This window comes from Labeo rohita, chromosome 23, assembly GCF_022985175.1.
Source record: "Labeo rohita strain BAU-BD-2019 chromosome 23, IGBB_LRoh.1.0, whole genome shotgun sequence".
Classification (NCBI taxonomy): Eukaryota; Metazoa; Chordata; class Actinopteri; order Cypriniformes; family Cyprinidae; genus Labeo; species Labeo rohita.
The window spans coordinates 31,716,372-31,744,275 of NC_066891.1; the positions used below are offsets into that span (position 1 = coordinate 31,716,372).

The 27,904-nt window shown below is 37.0% G+C and overlaps 1 protein-coding gene across 2 annotated transcripts; it reads right to left on the reverse strand.

Annotated features, from left to right (window-relative positions):
* Positions 1–7,946: 7,946 nt before the first annotated feature.
* Positions 7,947–18,839, reverse strand: slc6a1a (solute carrier family 6 member 1a). Of its 2 annotated transcripts, none has more exons than XM_051096213.1 (15): positions 18,585–18,839; positions 17,934–18,294; positions 17,684–17,815; positions 17,308–17,408; positions 17,072–17,181; positions 16,813–16,945; positions 16,444–16,578; positions 16,260–16,363; positions 15,741–15,865; positions 15,458–15,570; positions 14,712–14,843; positions 14,503–14,605; positions 11,942–12,042; positions 10,165–10,332; positions 7,947–10,067 (listed from the first exon to the last, which is right to left on the reverse strand). In XM_051096213.1, the coding sequence occupies exons 2-15, from the start codon at positions 18,166–18,168 to the stop codon at positions 9,747–9,749; spliced, it is 2,013 nt and encodes a 670-aa protein (XP_050952170.1). In that variant the 5' UTR covers positions 18,169–18,294; positions 18,585–18,839; the 3' UTR covers positions 7,947–9,746. The 2 variants fall into 2 exon arrangements, with proteins under 2 accessions (XP_050952170.1, XP_050952169.1); XM_051096212.1 differs by having other exon boundaries at positions 17,934–18,241; positions 18,585–18,838.
* Between the last annotated feature and the right edge of the window lie 9,065 nt (positions 18,840–27,904).

The window sequence follows — 27,904 nt, forward strand, 5'->3', positions numbered from 1 at the left end:
AATTCCCTCAATTCCCTGAGATCTTCTCCTAGCACCACATACCTTCACCGAATCTACAGGCACATCAGTTACTGATTGGATGGCTACATCTTTTTCAAAGAAAGCTTGTAAGTCAGGATAAATGTTATCAGGCTGACTAACTTCCATATCAGTTTTTTCTAAAGCTTTGTTGTGGTTCAATTTCTTAGTCAAAGCGGATATTCTAGCCCGAAGCTCTTTGTTCTGTTCCTCTAGCTCTGAGTTACGCTGAGACTGTTGTGTAGCTAGCGCTAAACCAAATTCTCTGTGGCAGCAGATAATGCCTTTCACATTTTTCTTACGAATACATGCTCCAAGTACTTTTTTACACTCATCTACAGACCAAGTCTTGTCTGGATGGATCTCATATTTCTTAGTCAATTCTTGTCTAACTTTTTCAGTTACTATTAGGTTCATTTGCACTCCTAACAGTGATTTGAATTCGCTATCTGACCACAAAGGAGTTGCGAGACCACCTTTTTCAGTTGTGGGGATCAGCCTAGCGTTCTTTCTAACCATTTTGTGAGTTTCTTTGTTACCACACAATCACAACACTAAAACTTCTCTGATCAACAGAGGGTACGCTTGTTAACACAGATCAACTATAGTTAACCTTTCCTGAATTAACAGAAGACAACACAAACTACTAGCACTTTACACTAGTCTTCTCTGCCTAAACAGAGGGTAACAGATATTAGCACTTTACGCTAAACTTCTCTCTCTGAAGAGAGGATCAACAATTCTTCTCTGCCGAAACAAAGGATAACAGATATTAGCACGTAATGCTAATCTTCTCTACCTGAAATAGAGGATAACTGATATTAGCACGTAATGCTAATCTTCTCTACCTGAAATAGAGGATAACTGATATTAGCACGTAATGCTAATCTTCTCTACCTGAAATAGAGGATAACTTGTCTGTTAAACAAACCCTGCAGCTGTTTGTTAACACTTCTCTGGCGGCGCAGAGGATAACCACATGTACTGGCTTCTAATGGTTCTTTTGGATAGAGTGATACTCACCAACCCTTGGTACAGAAAGATTCAGTCTGGAACGAAGTCAGATCTTTGTTGAGCTTGAAGTTTCAATCTGGATTCAGGTGAGGAGCTCTATCCGGGTCACGGCACCAAAACTGTTGGAAACTCAGAAGCGAAGACCAGGAGACTCTTGGGTATCTTCAGCAGAATTCTTTATTGAGAATGCGCTGCGTAGCTCTGCAGTCCTCAAAAGTCTGACTAAGGCAGTGATACATTGTAGTTTATATACATTTAGGGGGCAGTCCCCTAAAATGTAGACAAAGCACCTGGGTGACGATCCTAAACAAAGCATGCAAATGAAGTACTCAAGTGTAGCCAAGTGCCCTATTTACACCAGTCCTAATCCAATCATCATAACTACTCAAAGACTGGGCAGAGGCACCGAGAGCCATTACAAACAAAAGGTGAACATCTCAGTAATCTGGCTCATTTGACTTACAATAAAAGAACAGGAACTGGCAGGGACATCTTGCTACAAACTTTGCTTGAAAAAATCATTTGTCTGATAACCTCATATTTACCTTAAATGTTAAATACAATGTACTTTACCTTAGTTTTATTGTGATGCTATGTCAGAACATAGGATCAGCATATTTTCAACAGATTCTTAAATTTGTAATCCTACACAAGCCATGGAAGAATATTGTCATCTTCACCAGATAAATGGTACCAGAACTGCTCAGCAATTGTTTTTACCTTACTACCAGGCACTGGGTGGTGACACCACAAACTGAAAGCTCAACCACGTACCAACAATGTGTTGCAACAACAAGACTACATCTTTTGTGTTAGTTTGTCTCCCCCAAGTTGTTTTGCTCACAACAATTGGTGGCCCCATTTCCCTGAAAGAGGACAAGCCTGCCTGCTCTAGAGCTTCTGAGGACAATTCTTTGCCACATGTCCAGAGACTTGGTTCCTCCAGTGCTCCAGATTTTTACTTTTTAATAGAGACATGACAAAATCATACTGAAAATTGTCAGACTGATACCTAGCATGCAGCACCGCTTCAAATTCTTCTATAAAATCACTGACTAACCTGCTATATAATGAGATGTGCCTCTCACTTACATAACACCTGTGATTCAGGGCAGAAATCACTGATGTTGCTTCATCATACTTTGCAACCCCCTAATTTATTCTGGCAAATTAGTTTCACTAAGATCATCATCTTGGTTTGACAATGTGTAAATGTTTGACAATGTGTAAATGTGTGAAAGTCCTTAAAAGTCTCTACAAGATTCCCTGAAAAGGATAAATCCTTACAGTCTGACATAATGGTTGTCAGACAGTCTCTCTTAGCACCCTCACTGGTGAGACACTTCATTCTCCACAGATATGTCTACTATAAACATCACAGAAATTAAGGCCTATTACCATCACCTAGTTACATTTAAAATGTTTGCCTTTGTGCTTAGACTTTCACCGTTTAGATCCAGCGTTATTTATTCAACGATTGCAAACAGGCTGTGCATCCCGGTACAGTCAATGGAAAGCGTTCCCTCTATCGGACTCACTTGAGCATGTGGAATTTAAATACTGCTTTACCAAACCTCCCTCAAGACACTTTGGCATTAGCGTGTATTGCGAGAATGGTTTTCCCTAATGTACATTAGATGAGTTGTTTAGCTGATCAATTAACAACAATCATTCTTTCCATAAGATGTATTCTGCCATAGTAACAAACTTCAACAATCAATTGCATTTATCAGTCTTGTGCATTTTAATTCCTTGTCCATTCATGGTTTTTGAAAGTTTTTTAAAGGTCTTTTTGTTAATACGGTTGCATTTATGACAGTTTCCCTTTTGTTGAAAAGTAAGAGCAGTAAGAGGTCCAAAAGTTACAAAAGTCCCTAAACTCCCATTGATTTTTTTTTTAATCAGTCCTTCTTTGATTGTTTTTTACTGCTCATGTGAAAATCCTTAGCTGGTGTCCTGTGTATGAGGGGTCATCTGACACTTTAAGTGATGTGACAAAACCCACATTTACCACTGCACATACCACTACAATATACATAACCATTTTTCTACAAAATTAATGCTCTCTGGTTTTAGTTTGATGTGAAATGTATTTTGGTTCTTATGCCCTTCCAATGGACGTAGTAACTGATAATGGCCTCAGTTTGCATCATTTTATTCTTAATAGTGTAAAACACTATCTGCTGAACTTCTCCTGAATGTTGTATGGAAGTTGTACCAAGGACATTAAAGAAGTTGTAGATGTTGTACACACAAGCTCTTGTTAAACCAGAGAGCAAGGCTGGGCAAGGTCAGAGGCCCAAAAATTCCAAAAGGAAAAGAAAAAAAGAGGACAGAGTAAAATCGTTGCAGGAAAAGGCCAGATAATCATACTGAAGCGGCAGCAGACTCATAATCAAAAGACTGATAAAGAAATCCAAAGTAATGAGTCAAACTAAGTCAAAAAGACTGGGAGATGCTGCAGCTGATTCTGATAAATGGAAGCACAATCTGGCACATAATATGTGTCTAGATGGCAATATAAATCTTGCCATGAGAAATAAGGCACATATTTAGAAAAGGATGAGAAATAAGGCACATATTTAGCTGGTAGTAGTAAGTCAGCTTGCATACTCAGGGAAAACTGTAAGGATGTGGACCTGAAGGACACAAATGGACGAAAACAAACGTAGAAAGAAAACTGGGCTTCATCTGGACTTCTTATGAGGTGCACAGCCCTGTAATGATGTTGGGTTATTTTCTATAGTAAACAGCAGAGTGTAAAATGTACCACAATTTCTTGATTTTCCTTGTAACCAAAAATTTAGCTGTGCTAATACTTTGTAGACATTTCCTTGGACTGAATCTTTAGTGCACCCTTTTGATTCTTCACAGGTGGGCAAACACAAACTTTTTAGGTACATGAAGATCTGTAATTCTCTTTTAAATAAAAGAAGAGATTATTCTATATCCTCTCTATATCTCTATATATCATTATAATCTCTTCAAGCATTCTTACTATTGACTTGTTCTAATGATGACATTAAGGAGTGGAAAGCTGATGTATAAGAAAAAAATGCTAGAATGTTAGCAGGAGTTTGTAATATTCAGTCACGTCATGTCTTCAAGGGTGCAGATCTGCCAGGAGCGCCCAGATGCACTGACTGTACTTGGTTGAAAGACTTTAGGCCTATGGCAAATACTTTTGACATTTAGCCTTCACTGAGCTGCGGGTGCTCTGTTCCACATTTACGTTTAAGAAAATGTTTGTGTGAATTTTCTTAATTATAACATTTGATATCAATTTTCTTGTCATTTGAGGTGTAACATGAATCTTCTTTATATAAATAGATTCCAAAAGGAAGTTGTTATAATTCAGGCACACAATGTCTGATCTGCACCGAAATTCACATGTTTGATAAGAGTCGTGTTCTGAACACATGCCTATGCCCATGTTCACTTATAGCCAAAACGCTACCTGCTGGCAACAGGAAGTGTCATGTTTTATACTCTAACTAACTCCTCATAGAGATTTAATGACATCAACAATATATAGATCTTGAGTTTTCATTTGTAGAGTCTTCATAACGGCGTGACAAATTTAAATTTTTACGATTTTTTTTTGTTTCAAATTTTGTTGTAGCTCAGCCATACAATGTCCGACCTGCCCCAAACTTCACACATTCGATTAGAGTTCTGGGCTGAACACATCTAAAGGCCAAAATATTCTGTAATAATCATAGCGCCACTCATTGGCAACAGGATATGTCATGTTTTACACTAACTCAAACATACCATATTCAATCTGCACCAAACTTCATATGTTTGATAAAAGTGCTGGCCTGAAGACATCTACATGTCAATATCGAGTTATAGTCACAGTGCCACCACCTGGTAGCAGGAAGTTTGGCACTGCTGAGCACTTTCAACGCTGCTTGCAGGTTTAATTCTAATTGATCGTTCAGAAGTTTTAGTTTATTTAATTTAAATGTAAGCATGCTATCTTATTTAGCACATTAAATTGAGTATTAAAAAGTCGCCGGGTATTGTTACAACTGCATAAGTCATTGGAAAAACTTTATGTAGTGGACAGCACATTCCAGGGCCCAGTTTATGGCGGGGCCCCTTTCTGACCACAATAGTGGACAAAGGTGTGCTACATTTTGATTGGATCTTGGTGGACTAACATATGCAAACTGCTGTTTCTGCCCTCCACCCACCTTGAGACTGATTCCTAAGGTTTTGGTTTGTGACCACAATAAAAATTCCTTAGGACCTCCAGACACAGCAGCAGTGGGTGAAACAAAGGGAGATCATGGAAATTCATCCAAATCCATTTATAACTATGTTTTCTACCTTAAAACTGATGCACACTACAACACACACATCTTATACTTATTCAGAGACATAAGTATCCTTACTGACAGCGATGGGTAGTGCAACATCTTACACAAACTCAGCTGGAAATGGAATGCATGCATGACAGTTCAATCTTTTCCCATCATGTTTGGACTTAATGTGTTCGTAACATTGCCAAATGTATCCTGGTTGTGGTTTGGAAAGTGAGAAATGCACCGATAAAACTTTAATGACACTTTACTGAATTTGTGTTTGGACTATGCAAATAAATTCCACAGGAGGAAAGAAGGGTGGGCCACCCCATTGTCCCCCCACTCTGATGGAACCAGCCAATCACAGCACGGAAATAGAGAAGCGCCAAATTGCAATCTCTTCCTCACCGGAAAAGGATAAAAGTACCCTTCCAAAAGACACTCCTTGTTTTGAGTCTCCGGCACGTCCAGGGAACACTAACAGATTTACTCATTCTGAGTCTTTCGTCCAGAGACTGGGCCTGAGTCCCGTAAGGGAAGAGCTACATTGTTCAACAGCTAACAGCTACATCGTTCTGGGTCTGCAACCCGCAAGGGTGAGACAACAACAGATACGACCACGTTCTGAGCCTCCAGCCTGCGAGGAAAGAGATAATCTATGCTCAGAGCCTTTGTAATGCAAGACAACAACAAATGCAGCACATCCTGAGTCTCCATCCTATAGAGACAAAGCGGATTGACCAAGTTCTGAGTATACTTTTGCTTGCATGTGCTAAGCTAAGGACTTTCAGCATCTACTCCAGAGCCACATCAGATCTTAGGACCCTTTGGTGCTCCAGGAGATCAGCATCCTACAGCGCTTCATGTTCAAGGCTGTCAAAATGGATTCCTGCTTCTTTCCCCAATATCCTGCTACCAGCACAACCAGTGGAAGAAGTCGCCGCCACCGGACTGCTCACTCAACCTCAGCAAACGTAAATATCTCTTCCAAACCTCTTCCAGAGACCTTGGCATTGTTGTATATTATCAGTATATGATTTTCTAATTTACATTAGGTATTATATAGCTGATTGCAGTTGATAACAAATCTCACACGTATTTTTTGATGCATAGCAAGGGTTCTTCACCTTATTTGTTTCAGAGTAGCAACAGTTTATCTTTCCAGATAACGTAGCTCTGACATAGCAACTCCCAACATAATCACTTGCATTTTATGCATCTTACACCTTATTCCTTTGTCACTCATGGTATTCATTTAGCAGTTGTTGATTACTATTGTCTATCTTTTGTTAATAAAATTTATTTTATTACACTTGTGTCTTCCTTGTGTTGATAATACAGAAGAGGTTCTACAAGTTAAAGATCCCACCAATCTTTCTTATGTGATGTACTCATAACCACACATTAAATGACATGTGATCCAAGAATCCTAACGTCATCAGTGACATGAGTACCCATCACCACACTATTTCACCTCCATAGGTTGGCGAAAGCAAAATTCACTACATGTAACAAAAGCGTTTCTTGTCTTTAACCATTCCACCATTTTTGGTAGACAAATAAAGGTATCTCTTGAAAAATCCCATGTTTATTTTGGTCAGTGTTTGTCTGAGAATATTACAACTGTACTCAATTCACTTTTGCTCTAGCTTGTGTATCTAGAAACTTGGCATTGCATTGTGAAAATTGCTGGCTTTTATAACTGCTTGCGATATTCATCGTTTGAAAGTTACTTTGCATAAAAGCATCTTATGATTAAATATAAACAACATCCTTACATGTTATCATACTTTACTATTTTTTTTATTTTTTTTATTTAAATACATTAGGATAATTCTTGTAAATAGGGTGTATTTTATGTTCTACTTTGGTTTTGGTCAAGCTCATGATTGGTTTATTCAATTTACATTTAATCTACATTACAGTTTTTAGCATGAATTTTGTATGACAAATGCACATATTCCCCTTATATGTTACATGTATCATCTTACATGTTTATGACATTTCTTTCTTTCTTTCTTTTTTTTTTGTATCTCCATTTTTAGTATCTTCTTTTCAAACCGTTCAAGCAACAAATTTTTATTAATGAACCTGACATGATTAGGAACAATGATTTTTTAATCAACTTCTTCAAGTCTTTTTTCAGCAGATTCATTAAATAGAACCATTTAACATATTTACGTTTTAACAAATTAGACAACATTAATACACAGTAGAGATAGTTTAGCTATTAGCATAGCCATAAACTAGAATAAATGATATTGTCTTTTTTTGACAAAACAGCGTATTTAAAAAATATATATATTTTAAAATGTAAGGATGGATGAAAATCGAAATCTAATACTTTATTTTCTTTGTCAGTTCTTCATGGGATTATGATTGGACAGATCTGGAGTGTGGCATTGGCATGCCCATTCATTAGGACCTCTGTATTTTTAGCATGTTGATTATTTCAGCCCAGTTAATTACTGCTTATTGGTTATTGTGTTCTTTGATGTCTTTATATGTACCATTTTACTGTTCGAAACAATTAGGCTGTCATTGTAAAATACAGACTCCTAATAAACGGCTTTTAGTGAAGACTAAAAAAATTCACCACACAGATTATAGACTACGAATATTTTCTGTTTATTCATACATTTTACATAACAATCGTGCTTTTTTTGTATGACACCATTTAAATACATGTCCTATGTTATAATTTTAGGCAGTGTAACAGTTAAAAATATACAAAACAATAGTATTTCTTACGAGACATAAATTCTATTTCTTTTATAATCCTTTTTATAATCATCTTCACTCATAATTTCCATTAGATATGTGCTTCAGAGATCAAAATATTATTGCAGAAAACAGCAATTGTTTTTCAAATATGTCAACATTTAGACAAAAACTTAATAATGGAGTACAGACATTCACGGTTACATGTTTTACACAGTACGATTTTACAAGAGAGTTCCAGATAAAACGGCAGTAAAATAACTTTGTACAAAATTCAAAGGACATAGCCATTTCACATTTTATGTAGGTACGTATCTCCTCTTAGTAAACATGTTTAACGTGACCGAACGCTTTTCACATGTAGCTGCCTTTGACGCAAACTGTCACCACATCATTGCCCTATAGCGCTAGAGAAGTCTCTGTACTTTTAAGTTTTGTGCTTTCTGGGGGGAAAAAAGGGCCAAAACACCCTTGCGTATTATAGTTTGTGCTACTTACTTCAAATACGGTATAACTATTATACCATATAAATATTTAGTATACTTTTTCAAGCATGGCACAGTCAAGTAGTGTAAACCATTGTCATCGAGTGGCCAGTTTGTGTGTGCGTTTCTGTTTTGTTTTAGCACTGCACCTATTCAACATTTTGGCACATGAAGTAACTAATGGTCATGCAAATCACGACTACATTAATCACAGGCTTAAGGAGCAGATATGCACTCAGGGTCAGAGACATATCTGAGATTTTTTTTTTCTTATTTTTTTTTTTTTCTTTTTTCTTTTTTGGATATTCCTGAGGGGACATGTAAACAGAACACTGAATTGACAGTACTCATCAATAATCTGTATAATAATCAGCAAAAATGTTCACCCTGTGTTTTGCGATGTTTTCATTTTCAGTATTTTTGTACCCTGTGCTTTACAAACTACACACTGGCAGGCATAGATTTGTTTTTGCTTAAGTCTATGATTTTGGTCCTTGGTCTCAACGTTAAAGTACAAAGCATTCTAAAAATAATTCTAAAAATGTTTTAATCACATACAAGTATTTTCTCTTTTTTTTGTATCTCAGAAAAGAAAAATTAAATAGTAACAGTCTCTCTCAACAAAAATATGCAAGAACACGTAACGGGTCACCCAAGGGCTCTACCGATTAGAAATTCTTTGTGCTTCAGACACAGGGCTTGCGTGATACACCTCGGTTTTCCCAAATGACCCAGAATGTAACATAATCTCGCCCACTGATACTCGTGGATTCCCGCTTTGTCCCCAGTAAAACATAGAAACAATACATACCTCACATAAATAGCTTATGCATTGCAAAACAATGCACTGTCCTTAAATCTAACTCACAGTATAACCTTAGTAGAGACAAATTCACATAATACATAGTACAAGTCATTTAACACTGACACTCTTTGCTTTACATTTGGAAAGCTTACATAATTTGTGTAAGTTTTTCAAATGCAAGTGTTTTTGTGTTTGCGTTTTTCTTTTTTTATATATATATATATGTGTATGTTTTTTTTTGTTTTTTTTTTGTTTTTTACTTTTGCTTTTTTCATGTTTAGCTTGATTATGTATGACCCCTGGAGGTAGATGATTCTATTACTGTATAAACATGGAAGTCTTCTGTGTTGTTAATCTTTGATTGCTTTCTGCTGGGGTTCATTTCTACTGGTTTTAGATGTTGGCATCATTGCCAGGGTTAGTTGGAGAAGAACTATCAGCCTGCACCTGTGGCTGCGGCTGAGGCTGAGATTGCGGCTGCGACTGCGGCTGTGGCTGCGGCTGCGGTGGTTGTTGCGGTTGCTGTGGTGATTGTGGTGATTGTGGTGATTGCGGTTGCTGTGGTGCTTGGTCTGGTTGTTGCGGTTGTTGTGGTGATTGTTGTTGCTGCGGTGATTGCTCTGGTTGCTGCGGCTGCGTCTGCAGCTGCTGTTGCTCTGGCCCGTTCTCCTGAGCACGCTTGACTGCTGCAGGCTGCAGCATTATCCTGATCCGCTGAAATGAGCCCCAGAACCAGCACCAGTGAGCACACATATACCATCTATACCATTTATTACTGTATTTCATTTCAGCTGTAAATAAAAACAGTTACCTCCTTATATGTACCCTTCAGGGTGAGGAACATGTAGCCCATATAACCAGGTATGAGAACCATAGAGGATAGAGCCATGAGCCAGCCCACTCCTTGCCCCCATTTGGGGAACACATAGTTGTTCATTGTAAGAGGAACCATTTGCACCGCGCTGAAGAGGAACACGCCCTGTAGAGAAGCTCTGTTTACAAATACTGCAGTTTTCACATATTCACACCGTAATCTATGATGATTCTTACATCTGTAGTGTCGATTGCAAGACTTTAGAAACATTCTCATCATAGTTAAGGAATGGGACAAATAAAAGTGTAAAAAATCACTATTAAACTGAACTGAATCAACATTAAACTGACTTGAGCTGAAGAATGAAACTATCGCCATTTGTAGAGCTGCTTATAGCAAAATTGACAGTTGTTTTCTTATTTATTGATATTGCGTTGCTCTGCAAAATTTTCACAATTTAGATTTGACATAGTGTTTAAAACAATAAATATAACACATGTATAAACACTGCTCATTTAGTAATTTCTTAATTTAATTTCTGCCAATATTCTGGACTTGATTGCACAGATACTATTTGAACTAAACAATGACATCAGTGAATCAATGAAAAATGGATTTAACTGGAAAATTGAGTGTTTATTTTTGTCCTCTTGCATTATTGACACTATTTTCTTGTTTTAATACTGTTAAGCTGCTTTGACACAATCTGTATTGTATGAAGCGCTAAATAGATAAAGGTGACTTGACTTGATTTTCTAAAAAGATGATGTACTCATATCATTTTATTTTATTAGTTGTTATTTATCATGTTTCTATTGTCTCAATAGTCACACAGTTCAGTGATTATAAGCATATTTATTTATATATGTCTGTAAATGCATGTACACATTTGTATCTCATTTCCATAATTAAAATGTCAAAGTCACAGAAAAGAAGCAGTGCCAAATGTCCAATATCGAAATCACCAGGTTAGGTGATTTAGATATTCTGTGTGTGGATCTTTTTTTTACTTTAATGCTTCCATTTCTGTCTAATTTTAACAGGGTTTACAAAATATAATCAGTGTGTTTTAACATACATTATACATGCTAAAGTAGCTAGAGATGTGACAATGAACCTGCTAGCAAAATAACGTATTTAGTGTTGGGGAAAGTTGCTTTTAAAAGTAATGCATTACAATATTGCGTTACTCCATGAAAAAGCAACAAATTATGTTACTTAGCCACTTTTCTGTGGAAAATTAATGCATTAAGTTGCTTTTGCATTGCTTTTTGTAACCTGGGCTGGGTTTGCTTGTTTGTTCCTTAAAAACAAAAAACCCAAATGTTATATTTTTGGCAACTGTAAAGGCCCTTTCACACCAAAAATGATATTAACAAGCCTCAGGCTGAAGGAAGTGCCTTTGCCTCTGCACCCTGACTCACAATTTCTCACAACACAGGGACAGGAGATCTCTCAGTCAATAAATGAAAAAACTTGTGTTGCTTATTTGAAAGTAACTCAGATATTTCATTGTACATTTAAAAGTGATATATATATATATATAGTAGTCAACATTTGAAGTGGATCAATAAAAGTTCATCAAAGTTGTCCTAAGACAAGAACATGTATTCTTTTTGGTTTTAGGACAAGTTTAATGAAAGGTTTTGATCCACTTCAAATGTTGGCGACTGTACATATTGACTACTGACTATTGACTACTGTATGCAAATATATGTGTATATATATATATATATATATATATATATTAGATAGAAAAAAGTAGGTTACTTACAGCAACAATTAAAGGGGTGAAGAAAACCCAGCACAGTTTCCACCATAGACAAGGCTTGTATCCAATCATTTCCTGGATGTTATCATAAAACTTGTTTACACCTGAAATTAGAAGACATTTGAAAGGGATGGCAGTAATTCACTGAACTGCTGCAACAATAGGATTGACGGACACTTTCTATCTGAAGCAGTATAGACGATTCAAGAGTACTCAATTCCATCCAAATCAATACTAAGTGATTATGTAAGCATATGTGTATAAAAGCTTGTTATGAACGGTTCTTTAAAATTCTGAATGTGTTAACTGTCTGCAGATGAATTATATAAAAAAGCAAAAAGATAGCCAGAACCTGCACTCCCCTTCAGTTCTTAATTGCTATTGTGTGACATTTGAAAAGGACGACTGACAAGGAAACCATCTGAATGCATTCGAAAAAGACTGTTCAGACATGAACAGAGATGCATTTATTCATTCTGAAAGAAGCACCACACAGACGTGCTTAATATGAACCGGGACAGTTGTGATTGTTAAGAGTGGTAACATTAAAAAAAAAATTTGATTAAAAAAATATATATACAGATAGGGGAATCATATTCAGTATGACTTTGTATAATGGACCCTAGACTTCAACTTCAGTGCCCCTGATCTAAAGCAAAGACATGGGAATGTAATTCAAACTAAAATAAGTGTTATAGGACAGTTGTGAAGACGGTAAACATGATAAGTGCAGAAAGAGTTTAACTAGATTCCAAATTCTGAAGGATTCACAGCATATCAGACACATGATGAGCAGCCAATGCAATTTCCCAAGCAGCTGCTGATTTAAAGATTAAAGTAGCAAAAATACAGAGAATTTCAATGGAAAAACATGCAATGTCACACTACCAGACAGGAAAGGTGACAAACAATGAGAAATAAACTGTCTTAAACTTTGAACAGAGTGAAAATAGATGCACTAATGATAGCAATAGACATAATGGGGGACATACTGTATGCAGGGTCAACAATGTTAGTCAGACTCTAAAAAAAGCAGGCAATAACTAACACTGCATTCACAACCAAGTTATCAAGAACAATAAGTAGAATCTCCAAAACGATAGCAGCAAAAACAGGAAAGAAATACTGTAGCTACTGTATAGGCAAACCAAAGCCAAAGTAGTCAGCTAATCTGCTAAGTCTGACATAAGGAATTCTATAGGAACAAGTTGATTGGTTGCTCACATTATATTGGACAGTTGACTATATATATATGGAAAGATATAGATATAGATACATTAACATTTACATTAAGCAGATGCTTTCATCCAAAGTGACTTACAAAAGAGGACAATGGAAGCAATCAAAATCAACAAAAGGGCAATAGCATGTAAGTGCTATGACAAGTCACAGTTAGCCTAAAGCAGTACACGCTTCAAGGTTTTTTAATAAAATAAAAACATTTTTATAATAAATAATAAAATAAATAGTGTTAGAGGCCTTCTTTTTTGATTTTTTCTGAACTGTATAATAAATAAAGTATACAAAAAGAACAGAGTAGCTAGTGTTTTTTTTTTTCAAAGAAGACAAATAGTAAGAAAACAAATGGAGTATAAGTCTAAAAGGGCAAGTTTTTTTTTTTTTTTTTTTAAAGAACAGAATTAGAATAGGGAGTGCTAGAGTTAGAGGGTCAAATAAAGATGAAGGAGATGTGTTTTAGCCAATTCTTGAAGATGGCTAAAGTCCGTAAAAGTGATTTTGTGCCTCTTTGGGATGGCACAATAATGCGCCGTTCAGTTGCAGAACGCAAGCTTCTAGAGGGCACATAAGTCTGAAGTAATGAATTTAGGTAAAGGGGTGCAGAGCCAGTGGTGGTTGTGTAGGCAAACATTAATGCCTTGAACTTTACGCAAGCAGCTATTGGTAGCCAGTGCAAATTGATGAAGAGAGGTGTGAGGTGCCTTCTTTTCGGCTGATTAAAAATTAATCTTGCAGCCGCTTTCTGGATTATTTGTAAAGGTTTGATAGAACTGGTTGGAAGACCTGCCAAAAGATCATTGCGATAGTCCAGCCTGGACAGAACAAGAGACTGAACAAGGAGTTGTGAAGCATGTTCTGAAAGAAAGGGCCTGATCTTCCTGATGTTAAAGCTAATCTGCAGGACCGGGCAGTTTTAGCAATATGGTCTGAGAAAGTCAGCTGATCATCAATCAAAACTCCAAGGTTTCTGATTGTTTTGGAAGGAGTTATGTTGATGAGCCTAACTGGATGGTGAAATTGTGACGAAACTATGGGTTTGATGGAACCACAAGCAGTTTTGTCTTGGCAAGGTTGAGTTGAAGGTGATGGTCCTTCAGCCAGCAAGAAATGTCTGTTAGACAAGCTATATATATGTATTGCAGCAGTAATGGCACTGATGTCATTTTGCAGTCCTGTCATGCAAAAATGCATTTTTGTTGTTATAGGGTTATTTGTGACTATTTATTGCTAATAACCAAAGCATTTCTGTCAATTTTTTGTTCAACTCAATGCAATGCAAATTATGAGATTGCAAAATAGAGATTTAGGAAGTAGAAAGGACTCACCATAGCACCAGGAGATTGAGATACACTCAAAGAACACCAGGAAGAGCAGACACATTCCACTGGCTGAGTAATAGTCGAAGAGTTTAAACACATAGAGGCCACCCTAAAACGAAACAAGAAAAACAATGAAAGGCCCTGTAGCCTGCAGTCATACATATATACAACCTTTGGTTAAACAGCTCATTCATCTGCTTTCTTCACTGATTTACCTGTGTGATATTGGACAGCCCAATGGCATAGGACACAATGCAAACACATGCAATGAAAATCTCTCTTCTTCTCCTGAGCAGCCTTGGGAATTCATCCACCAGAGCAGTGATGAAGCCCTCCACTGTGCAGAACTACAAACAACATTAATGGTGTCTTGATATTGCATTGATGTGGCTTTTTTAAAACACTGAAACATTTTCTAAACTGATGGTGGGATGAAGAAAAATATAGCAATAGATCACAATGCAAAATGAATTTTGTTGTTTTTACACACAAATGGCTCCAGTGAAATTATTAAAAATACATAATACATTTCCTAATCAGAACAAACAATTAGGTTAAGTTCAAATGCTTCAGTTATTACATAACAACCCTGAATGTGGCTCATTCAAACACAATTCATAAATGTGAAGGACATAAAACAAGTACTAAATTCTATATTTTCGGTGCCACAGGGCTGGGATCCCCAGTTTGTTTTTTAGAGAAGATGTGAACGTTGCCACTACCTCTAGTTTAAGAGATAAAGAACATCAGTTTAAAATCATCAATGCACATACCCATAAAGGCAGAAATCAACATCAAAAGATTTTATTAGGCACAAGGCCAGTTGAGTGTTTTAATGTTCCTTGTGTTTCCTTGTGTGGTCACCAGGGACTCCGCCACTGATGCTGGCAGATCTGAAGTACCTGCCAGATCCCGTTCACTTCAGTTTCTAGGTCAGAGCTTGAATATGTGATATTCTCACCTGACTGTCAATTCCCAGCATCAACAGCATCGAGAAGAAGAGAATAGCCCACAGTGGTGAGACAGGCAACTGCGTCACAGCTTCTGGATAAGCTAAAAATGCCAAACCAGGACCTGTGTAACCCATGGAAAAGACAGCGAGAGAGAGAGAGAGAGAGAGACAAAAACAGAAGAAAAAAAATTAACACTTTAAGCGAAATATCCATATTTTAATTGATATAAACATTTGAAATACCACTGCTTAAATCTGCAATATTACAATTATGTAAAAATGAACTGATTACCTGATGCTGCTACATCAGCTATTGGTCTCTTTGTCACATGTGCCATGAAGCCCACAATAGAGAAAATCACAAATCCAGCAAACATACTAGTGAAGGAATTTATACAGCACACGATGATAGAATCCCTGCAGAAAAAAGGGAGGCGGGGGTAATTATTCTGTTCTCAAATGTGCTGTAAACATCATTGTCATACTCCTAACTGATCTGAAAGCTGTGTATAATTTTGCATTTAAGGAGAAGATGGATTATGTAAGTGATATCGTTTAAACAGTTTAATGTGATGGCAATTCTCTTTATTCATATGCTAAAATGTCAAGTCTGATAATGGGCACGTAATCACAGTCAGTCACAGTTATAGGGCTGGCTTTAAAAACATATAAACATTATTCAGAGCATCAAAAAAAAAAAAAAAAAAAAGGAAATGGTCTAAGTTTAGGGGCCTGAAATACTGAGTTATCTAACTAATGAAATGCTGATTTTTAAATGTTTAAAATGATTATGTGACTGTGTCATTTATACCTGTACACATTGTTATTGAAAGGGTTGTAGCTGCCCAGAGCAATAAGAGAGCCTAGACCCAAACCATAGGAAAAGAAAATCTGCGTTGCAGCATCCAGCCAAACCTGAGATGGAAAATAAAATTGTTTAACAGCTAGATTGGGTTTGTTTGATCCTGTTTGAATGATTAAATGTGTAAAATCACCTCAGACTCCTTCAGCTTCTCAAAATCTGGAGTGACATAGAACATGATTCCCTCTTTAGCCCCAGGCAGGGTCACTCCACGGATAAACAAAATGAACAACATGAAGTATGGGTAGGTGGCAGAGAAGTAAACAACCTGCAAAACATTGATTTTTCTATCAAGCATTTCTCCATGTGCATTTGTTCAGCATGTGGATGTCTGTTTAAAAATACTGGAAATACTGTACATTGCTTTTGTAAGACTAAAAACCCATAGAACATTTTTGCTTCCTCCCAAAACGTGCATCGCAAGCATGTGTGCTTTACATTCAGTCTGGGGAAATTATTAAAAAACTCACTCAAAGACAGACCAACAAAGACGACATCTCACCTTTCCAGTCCAGCTAACACCTTTCCAGATACAGAAGTACACGAGGACCCAGGCAATGGCCAGTGTTATTGCAAGTGGCACACGAATTTCACCAGGTTTTTCTAAGCCATCAGTCATTTGATGCATATTGCGTCTGTATAAGCACATCATGCAAGACAATTACACTTCACAACAAGACACTTACTGGACACATGTATTATGTTTTTTCATGTACAAAGGTCAAAGAAAGTCATGCACATCAATTTTCTAAAAATCTTACTCCCAAAACTCCATGACAGCGCTGGTGAGATTGGTGGTGTCTACTATGCTGTAGTTTGTATAGCATCGGTCTGTGTTCCATGGATTGTTACAAGTTTTCCATGGAAGCTCCTACAAAGAGCAGAAGAATGCTTTACTTTTTTTTTTTTTTTATTTAATAAATACCCCAGAATAATCATTCCAAGTCTCCAAATTACTTTTTTTGGCATGCAAGCACATGTGACAAGGTATGCTTACAGTGGTAAAGGAGTTGTATAAGTAGTATATGGCCCAGGCAATGATGACAATGTAGTAAATGTTCAGCCAGAATGAGAGAACAGCAGCCGCAAGACCAACACCTGTAGTTATGACAGTGTGTTATAATTTACATTCATTCCTTCAAAGCAGCACGTGAACCGCCTGACTGCTTTATTACACAATTGGTCTTCAACTTGGAAGATCAGAGCATCTTCAGAACAACATATATCAGTCATAACAAACTTACAGGACATATCCCATTTACTGAAGGTCTGACATAACACCAGCATTGCATACTTCTAGAAACCACCTGGCATATTCGGCATTAAAGATTGGGGCAGAGAAGAAAGAAAGGTGCTGAATAGAAATCATATACCTTTGAACATCGGAGCTAGTTTCCAAACCCCAAGGCCGCCAATGGATGTGTACTGTCCAAGAGCGCATTCAAGAAAAAATAGAGGAACTCCCGCAAAAATTAGCGTCAAAAAATAAGGAATCAAGAAAGCCCCTGGAAGCACAGAAATACATGAAAGCACCCAGTGGAGCTGTGCACAGCAACACAAAGCACACATACATCCTGACACAACATCTCAGACTCTTGGAGAAGCTGAAGCTGAAGCTCTTACCTCCGCCGTTTTTCCCGCACAGATAAGGAAATCTCCACACGTTGCCCAGTCCGATGGCGTAGCCCACACATGACAGGAGAAAATCAAATTTCCCAACCCAAGTTTCTCTGTCTGGAATGTCTTTCTTCTTTTTCTCTGGTTTGGCGTCCTCTGCTTTGGGTTTGTCGTTAGTTGTGATCTCGTTGAGTTCCGTCACAACTTGTCCATCGGTGCTTTTGGTGTTGTTTGTCGCCATGTCTCTGATTTCAGACAGCAGCAGAGATCCACACAAACACCCGATGATCGAACCCGACACAGTTTCAGTTAACCTGAAGACACCGAATCACACGAAATCATTGTTTTCCCCCGTAAAGGCAGTCCGCTGTTTGAAATCGAAGGCGACACACATAAAACACTAAGATATCTGCCGTCTCTAATTGAGACAGAATTCTCTGTCATGGCAGTCAATTTAAAAACATAAATATTTGTTTTTTATTTATTTAATTATTTTCGATCGAACGACAAGCCAGCTTCTCAATTATGTTTCTACAGTGTTTAGATGCATTTTCTATTCTTATACCCATTTAACTGAATGCATTTAAACACACACAAACACACTGAAGACATTTCTATGAAATGAAATTCCTTTCCAACATTCTCGCATCTACTTACAGTGATTTTGGATTCTTTCCCAAAAGCAATATGCCCGTGTGTCATGCAGTGAGGTATCCGTAGATTCCTCTCCAAGTTGTAAACTTCCAGTATGACTTGGCACATAAATGAGTGTTCTGTCCATGTAAAGCGGTCCTGCGGGAGCTGTCCACGGGCGAGTGGTGCTGAATCCACCGAGCAACGACTGTCTGAGATCAGCAGCTACTCAACATTTCCAGAGCGTCAATGTCATGTGAAAGTCAACACCCCCCAACGGACACACACACACACGCACACACACACACACACACACACACTTTCAAGTCAGGCACGCAAGTCTTTACCTTGCATGCGCATGTGTTAACATCATACACATGTAAAATTGGTCCGAAATCGGTGGATTCATGTTTCTTTTTTAAAGAAAAAAACTAAAACTGAGCACAATTCTTGGGATGCAACAACATCTTAAGAACATTTCCAGAACATTTCTAAGGCTATTTCTTAGTTTTCTTTTTTTCTCGCTCTCCTTCGCTGTATAAATCCTTGAAATCTTGACTTAAAATTCATGTTTCATTGATTTACTCACACACGCACACACACATCTGTGGCTACCATGAGGTTAAAATGAACTCATGCATTCACTGCCCATTCTAAAGCCCTCTTCAAACCCAGCCCACTTCAAACCATAATATATATTAAAAATATGGCAGATGAGGAGCAGAACAGGTGAAGACACTGACACAGCATCAGGTGTGAGCAGGAAATATCATTCCTCGTCTGAAACTGATGACACTTAAAGAAAGAATGCCTCAAGGAAAAAAATAAATGACCTTGGACACTCTGTTTTATGGGATGCATAATTGGATTGCATAAATGTCCCGGTATACAACGCAATCTTGACCTTCTGTTGGACGTCCAAAAATAATGTGGTAAGTGAAGCATTTTTAACATTTGTACTTCTTAAAGAATATGTATCATGCATTTACTTTTTAGCTAGCTTTTTTATTTATTCTAAGTGACAGAATTGTGAATGTCCTAAAGACTTGTTAATGAAAAGTTAATGAACCCAAAGTGGGATTTGGGTCAGAGTGGTATAGATTTCACCTCCTCTCTCAAAGCTTGGCTCAGAGTGGAGAACTCAATTGGAAGCAGATGGTGAACCAATGAGGGGTAAACTAACCTACTAATGATACTACATGAAATTTAACATTTGCACTCCATCTGGCTGCATCTCCCTTTGGTTATGGGCTGTGAAAACATGACATATTTATGCACCTGCTGTGGACACTTCAGTACTTTTGGCTTGCTGGTGAAACCCATGTTATGCCCGGATAGGCTCATTTAGGGAAATGCTGTATATGTGATAATCAACAGGCTCAAAGACATTCAGAGTAATTATTTAAAATGAACAATAACTAGTCAAAAACTGGTAGCTTGGAAACTGTTGTTTTGTATTTAATTTAATGCAGTCAGGTTTATTTGTTAATATATGTTGTTATATTTGTGTCTTTGAAAAAGAAGAAAAAAACTATTAATTTCGAACAATGTCTTAATATGAAAATTGTAAACCAAACTATGCTAAATTGAAAACTATCAAACTACTATCTTGTGTGTGTGTGTGTGTGTAGTTTAAATATTTGTTTTAAATATAACAGACTTTAATGCTACCAAAAAGCCTGGAAAGGAATTCAGCTGTGATTTGTGTATTTTTATAAAGCCTGTGTATAGATCAGATTTGAAATATTTTAGATAACTGTTCGGTTATTATTTTCATTTAACAGTCTGTAAGAAGCCTTCATAGATTGCTCAATATGACAACAACTGTTCTTAATGAACTGAGAAAGAAACCACTATACCATTTTTCAAAACTGTGAATCAAATTCTGCATATATTTTTACACGATTTGTCTCATCTACCCCATAACGACTTGGGCTTGATTTTGTTTTAATGAAATATGCAGATCCTGTGAGCTATAAGAGAAGAATCAATCCTTCTTGTGTCATTACTGTTTGAGAACGCTTGTGTTCAGTGTCTCTGACTTGCCTTAGCAAATCTCGAAAAACTGACACATTAATTGTTGGTTACAAGTACAGAGGAACCAGGTTGTGTGTGAGCACTGCAGACCATTTAGGTGGGCTGTATAAAAATATACATCCCTCAAAGCAGTATGGGGCATCTAAATCGTTTTAAAATTTTGTTCAAGTGTTGCTAGGCAACAGCAAAATGGTCTCAGTCTCCTTGTTATATTAGTGTTTCTGCTGGGGTTTGCTCCCATTGATATCTTCCCCCTTTTTTGTCTCCTTTCATTAGCAAATATTAAATTTTCATTTTTCAATTTTTCATTTTTTTTTTTCTGCCTCAAAATTGCACTGGAGTTGCAGAAAGGCCTTAAATGTTCCAGCCAGCATTTAACTGGCTTTATTATTTATTCTTTAAAAAAGAAGATACTTTCCCCTTCCTTATAATAGATATTTATGCACACAAATCATTATATAACACATAGTGTGTTTAATTAGATTTAGATTTATATTTAACCACTGAAATGTAGACCTCTGTTCTGAAGATGCAAAACAGTCGAAAATATCATGCACAGAACACTATGAGCACAGTGTAACACAGAGCACGTCACATTGTCTGCAATCTCTTCTCACTACGCTGTGCTGCTAATCTACTGCATTCGCCGCAATCACTATGGAAACTGACTTTTGCCACACAGCCGCTACTGAAACAGACATGCAGCAAATGCTGTCAGCGATTGTCCACTGACGTATGTTTACCTGGTGGACTGAATCAGTGTTTCTTGTAGACCACAACAAAACTATCATTTCTCTTCTCTAATTCTAACTGCTTAGGGATAGTAATTGTATGATAAATCCTTCAGTATAGCAGTGTAGCATATTTTAAGGCTGAAATAATTTCTGTGCAAATTCTTAACAAGACACATAAAGCAAATTTGACACTGTAGTCCACAGATGAAACAGCAAGACCTTTGTCATAGAGGTTTGGACAAAAAGAGTACTTAGCGAACACATCAAAACCCTTTTAATCTAACCACCTGCCTCTAGCTAAAATGTATGAAAATGCTCTTCATGGTTTTAAAGGGTTTATCTGCTTCAAAGGCGGCTGGCTGATGCATCACTCCGACCGTGCAGTCCTCCAGCCCCGGAAAGAATGCGCTCAAGCCTTTGGACAAGTTTTTGAGCTCAGCCCTGATTCAGGGGACAGTCTTCCCTTTTTTTTTTTTTAGTTTTTACATAAGGCAAATTTACATGTGCTGATGATGTCAGCTCAAATTCGGCACACCACCACCCCCGCCCCCCACCAAAAAAACATTCACAAAAATAAAGCATTTTCCTCTTGAGTGCAAAGGACATCTGTGAGAGATGTAGTACGCATTTTATCATGTAGCGTCATTGGCGTGCATTGTTGTATTTGTGTTTTATGTGTTATTGGTTCATGATTGCATTGTAATGCAACAAAATGCTGAATGCAAATGGAAGTGGGGGGAGGGGGTGCCTGCTGATAGATCATTCTGATTGGTTCTAAAATGGCTTGCGTGTATAATGACAGCATTCCGATTTGTGGAGTAAAAACACAAGGGAAGCATCCTAAATCTGAAGAGAAAATGATCCTTCCCTCTTTGTGCATGTTGCTGTCACCCCAGATCTTTTCATAAAACCGCCACGAGCGTGCCTCGCATTTGAATTAGGCTGATGAGTGGAATCTGTGCCCACAGAGAGGCCAGCGGCACTTTCCAACGTCACATGATGCTTAATTAGGGATTCTTCTATATTATAGGGCTGGAATTCTGCCAAATGTCTATCAGTTGTTTCAGTCAATGCACTAATCATTGCGCTCATTGCCTCCTGAGGTGTATCAGAGCTGTGTTCTCTTCTCTGGCATCTTAAAAAAACATTAGTCAAGGTTGTGTCGAAGCAGCTTGTGAAGGTGAATCTTTTATTTTAGATCTGAAGCTTCTCTTTGATGATTATTTGAATATTTGGATATGAATCTCTCATTCTTAAGTAAACATATGGCTATAGTAGGCAGCAACATCTTGCTGTTTAAAATATAGTGTAAACAAACAACACTTTAGAGAGCATGGTTTCTCACATGGCAGACAAGGAGATGGTAATTACCCTAAACATATATGGGGATAATGGAATGAATCGGGAAGAATATTTGGTTGCACGTTATTTTAAGGTGTCCTTGTTACAGTACTCAGTAGTAATAGTTAACTACCTGTACTTACTATATGGTTAGGGTTAGGATTAGGGTTTGGCTTAGGGTTACTTGCATGTAATTATGCATAATTAAGTGTTATTATAATAGTTAGTACATGTAGGGTGTAACGATGACACCTTAAAATAAAGTGTTACCGAATATTCTTTTCATGAGAAAACAATTAATTGTAATGGATTCTACAGTCATTATTAACTGAACATCTCCCCCTCCACTACAGCTGCAATCTGATCTGTGTTTCAAAATATTTAAAAGTAATGTACAAAGACTGAGAACCAATGGCAATTGGAGTCAATAGTGTGATGTGACATGGCATGATAAGGTGTCTACATGCGTAAAGGATAAAGTCATCATGTTACTGCTTCTGCCATTACATGCTCCCATTCCTATACACCTTTTTTCTACATCTCATGACCTTTTGCATGAATAATGGGAGTAACTTCAGTTACACTGTTAGCAATGAAAGATTTGCTCTATGAACTCAAAAATAAGCGTTCAATGTGACATTATTCTACACTCCCTTCAACCTTCGAACATTAAAGGGGTCATCGGATGCAAAGTTCACTTTTTCATGTTGTTTGAACATTAATGTGTGTTGGCAGTGTATGTACAAATCTACCCTATAATGATAAAGATCGAATGAGGTGTTGTGTTGCTGGATGTAATAAAGAACATAGTGGTCGTCATTTATTCCCGACATCTAAAACGCTGAAGATGCAGTGTATTACATTTGTTTGTGAAGGGAATGAACCTCCCGATCTACATATATCCTTCTATGTTCGCGTGAATCATTCGTGATCCAGCTTCACTTACAGCAGAAGTGAGTATAAGGGTTTTTTTATGAATCTTTGCGATCGCAAACAAGGAAGTTAGGAAATTTAGCGGCTAAACGCAACTAAATGGTGCTAAAGTAAACAGGCTTGTCACTCCACAGAGAGAAGAGAGGGGCGGGGCGAGCAGAGCTCATTTGCATTTAAAGGAACAAAAAGGGTGTAAAAAGGGTGTTGTTTTACACTACCATTGAGAATTTTTAACCAAAGTATATTATAGACCCTAAAGAATCATATCAACTTGGGAAATCAACGTGGAAAATGGGCATCCAATGACCCCTTTAAAAGGAAATTTAAGTGTAAAAGCACTGTAAAATTACTTTCATTGTGATAAATATCACTATAGTAAAATATGTCTATGTCCTTATATTATGTAACATGTTGCTTTAAACAAAAAGCTTTTTCACAAAATATTTTTCAAAGTGATTTCCGTCAAGTGATTTCCAGGAGAAAATTACATTTTAAAACATTTGTGTGAAAACAACTCTACGAAGAGACAGTTTGGGGATATTGTAAATGAAATTAGGAGAGCAGACCACAAATGCCCAGTATATGTTGTCTTTTTTCACATTTTTACAGCAAAATACAAGGGAAAAAAATAAATAATTAAAAGAAAAGAATTCAGTCGACAAAATAGGCTCTTCCACTGATATTCTTATACCATCATCGCCTTAGAATTATAATCTGACATTTTTGTCAAAATTGAATTATTCACTTATTCTTATTCGGTGACAACTTATTTACATTGTGTGATGTTTCTTTTGTAAGATGTGTACATTTTGGGCCTTTTTTTAGAAAACAAAAATGGTTCTATCTACAGAAATCTATGGAACGCAAAAACTTTCAAGCTCAATATATCAAACGGTCTCAGAATGCAGATAGAACCTTATAATTCTAAGGCGATGCCATGTCACATTAAAATACCACGTGTTATGTTTTTTCTCCTGACGTCTGAAAATAGAACATGAAAACATTTTTACAGTTGATTTAGTCAAACTGATGGATAAGGATTATTTGTAGCACAAGCTTATAATTTGAAATGGTTTGTTTCTGTCTTTTTGCATAGAATTTACCCAAATAAGAAGTGTCTTCTATAAATTAAAATGCAGTAGGCTCACTAGGAGGAAGTGGTTAGAAACAACAGTCGATGCCAAGAGACTCATGCTTGGACACTAGACACTTTCTCCCATTCATAGTAACACAAGTGAACTGTGTTGGTATATATAATACAATATTTGTGGTGACTTCATTCATAGTAGCCACGGGACCAAATACTGTGGGAGTTAAATGCTGATATTCTTATGAGCTAAAAATCTGTTATATATATATATATATATATATATATATATATATATATATGCACACACACACACACACACACATGATAAAACCTAAAATTATTGTAAATCCATATATGATATTCAAGCGCTTCTGTGAGTAGCAGTGAGCATGTGAAGTTGTCATGACATGATGGCAGCCAGAAACATTGCTCACTGATTTCCTAGAAATATAAATTTACCATAAATACATAAGCTTAACTTGTACTAAGATTAGGATATAATCAGTGTCAGTTTGTGTAGGCAGAGACAGAGCTCTTTGAATACTAGCTCTACCTGCTACCTGAATATTACCCGAAATGAAAAGATGGTAAAGTACAACAACCTGTACAATAACTGTTGGTAAGTACAAGAAATGGTAAGTACAATAACTGTTGACTGTTATTGAAATTAATACTGTGAAAATTCAGAATCAAACTCTACTATGCAGACTGTTCAGATTCTGCTGGGAAACAGCTCTAAAAGACTATACAAAACTGGTTCTTGGTCTGGCAGATCTTGGTCTGGATCTTAGCGATAGGTCTTGGTCTGGGTCTTGTCAAGTCTAGTCCTGACTACACCTCTGGTCCATAATGGCTCTTTTTGGTGGTTTTATGGTGCTTTTTTTCAATTTTGGTGCTGCATTCAATCACTACATTGGAATCATCTAGAAATAGAAAAAAATGAATGAATGAATGTGACAGTTTACAATGTTCATGTGTTTGCTTTATATGGTGACACTCTAAACATTACCATATGTGTATGATATGCCTGAAAAGACCATTTCATCATCCTGTATGTGTCTAAACTTGTCTGTAGTGTCATCGGAAAACAGAAAGATAGAAAACATGCTCTTTTTCATGAAATTGTTCCTCTTGTTATTAAATTATTTTGTTAGAAAATTGTATTGCTGAATTTTGAGCAATCATATTTTACCACATTTGGTCTAAAGTCCATATCTGCCCTAGATATTGAGAGACATGCTGCTCAACATTCAAACAGCCATTTGAACACTTGAGCAAGTGTTTGCTGTAGGAGTTTGCAGCATGCTTTTAAAAACCCTCCACCTTCCCCAGCTCTACCTATATAGATCTGCTACAGGTACTTTCATGTATGCTATATGTGCAGCAGCAACATGTCTTACATGCTCACAGCAGCATGTCTGTGGATGTAGTGGCAGTAGCAAGCCTCATTACGTGCTCTGCCGCAGCAGCAGTGTAGGAATTCTGTTCCACCAAGACCAAATACATAAACATTGCCAAACCGATTATCATACAGCTGTCATGACAGAAATTGTTTCAGCCTTGTTGCAGTACATTTGGAATTCATATACTTGTGGAATTCATATGTTGTGTAAACTGTAAATTCTGTCACTCCATTTTATGAACCTTTAAATCACAGATTACAATTAAAGCATAAATACCACAGTATTCAATATTTTAGTACTACAGTGCAATAAAACAAAATAATAATAATAATAATAATAAAATAAAATAAATCTGCAATTAACATAAATAAGTAAATCAATCAACCAACTCTCAAATATGATCTCAGAATGATCAAACCAGTTTTAAGTGGGGAAAATTTCACAGTATACAAACAGACAAAGGCAGACTGTATTCTTACAGCATTCTTGAAATGAAACTACATAGATGTTTAAATTGTGTTTCACTGGAATGCAAGGAGTTCAAATACAACACATTATGAAGTTAATAAAGCTTCTGTTAAAATTCCAGGAGGTTTACATGAACATACACACACAGTTCTGTTATAGTTCTGTTGCCAGGAGAGGGTCTATTTTCTGGCGATCTTAGAGTCACACAAAAGGAGGGCATGGGGGTGGGTGGCTGTAGACTGTGATGCGCTGGACTGGAAGAGTCAAGCCCCTGGGTGGAGGTGCTCAGGCTGGAGGTAATAATGTGGCTGCAGTCTCATTATAGGTCCAGTGCAGCATTATAAATGTGAGCCAGGGCTGCGGCTAGAGCGCATGCTCTGTGAGTGATAATTGTGGAGCGCAGCGGCTGTGTGGAGAGATAAAAGTGCCTTGAGCTACTCTTCCTGTAATCCTTCATTCAAACAGGCTGATGGAGCTGTAGCATGAGACCACACACATACTGACACTCAGACTATATGACCTGTTCATGGCACTGGACTCTATAAAAGCATTACATTGCTATGTAGAAGTGTGTACCCCAGGAAGGAAAAATCTAAATGTCAAAATTCCTTTTCACTGAAAACAATAACTCCTTTGCTAAACTGAATTCAGCTTTTGAACACTAGTTTCACACATTACATTTTTTTCCTCTAACCCTAGAAACAAACCTATAGAAGTGTTTGCTAGAGAAATAAGTGACATATTTTTAAAAAAACACACACAAAATAAGCAACCCAGTACAGAAAAAAAAAGACCAAAAAAGGAGGGATTAAAATGGTGATTTTATTGTCCTCAAAAACTCATAAAACATGTAAACTCCAGACACTTTATCTTCCCTGGCCATCAAGATATCTATGTTATGTATTCACATGTATGGGTACATTGATTAATTTTCTTACTGCTGCATTACAAGCAGCAATGTAATGCCATAAATATGTAAGATCAAATGATTTTGGATGGTAAAAAAAACACAGTAGCAGAGTCTTCAAGAGCATGATGTTCTAGCTCAAATAACATGCTTATTTGCCTCTGACACCACAGCTCTTATTCAAACAGACAGTGATTGCCATAGCATTGACAGACAGAGAAGCATGATCACACAATAAATAATAATAAAGCAGTCATACGTTTAGTCCCATGGGTGACAAGTCCAAATACACAACTCTTTTCTAGAAATAAGTCCAAAAAAACACAACTCACACTACATAAATCCACATAAATCTATAAGCCGCATCTTGAAAAAACAAGCCGAAAGTCACTTATAATAAGCAGTCTTGCTTATTGGCAGTCTTGCTTATA

What these genes read in the sequence shown, in the direction of transcription:
- slc6a1a (XM_051096213.1), bottom strand. Translation starts at nt 18,168, where the DNA reads ATGGCGACAAACAACACCAAAAGCACCGATGGACAAGTTGTGACGGAA. An exon ending in GGCTGTCCAATATCACACAG is followed by an intron (nt 14,606 to 14,711) that starts GTAAATCAGTGA and finishes GTTTCGTTTTAG; the next exon opens with GGTGGCCTCTATGTGTTTAA. An exon ending in CTCAATCTCCTGGTGCTATG is followed by an intron (nt 12,043 to 14,502) that starts GTGAGTCCTTTC and finishes TTCTAATTTCAG; the next exon opens with GTGTAAACAAGTTTTATGAT.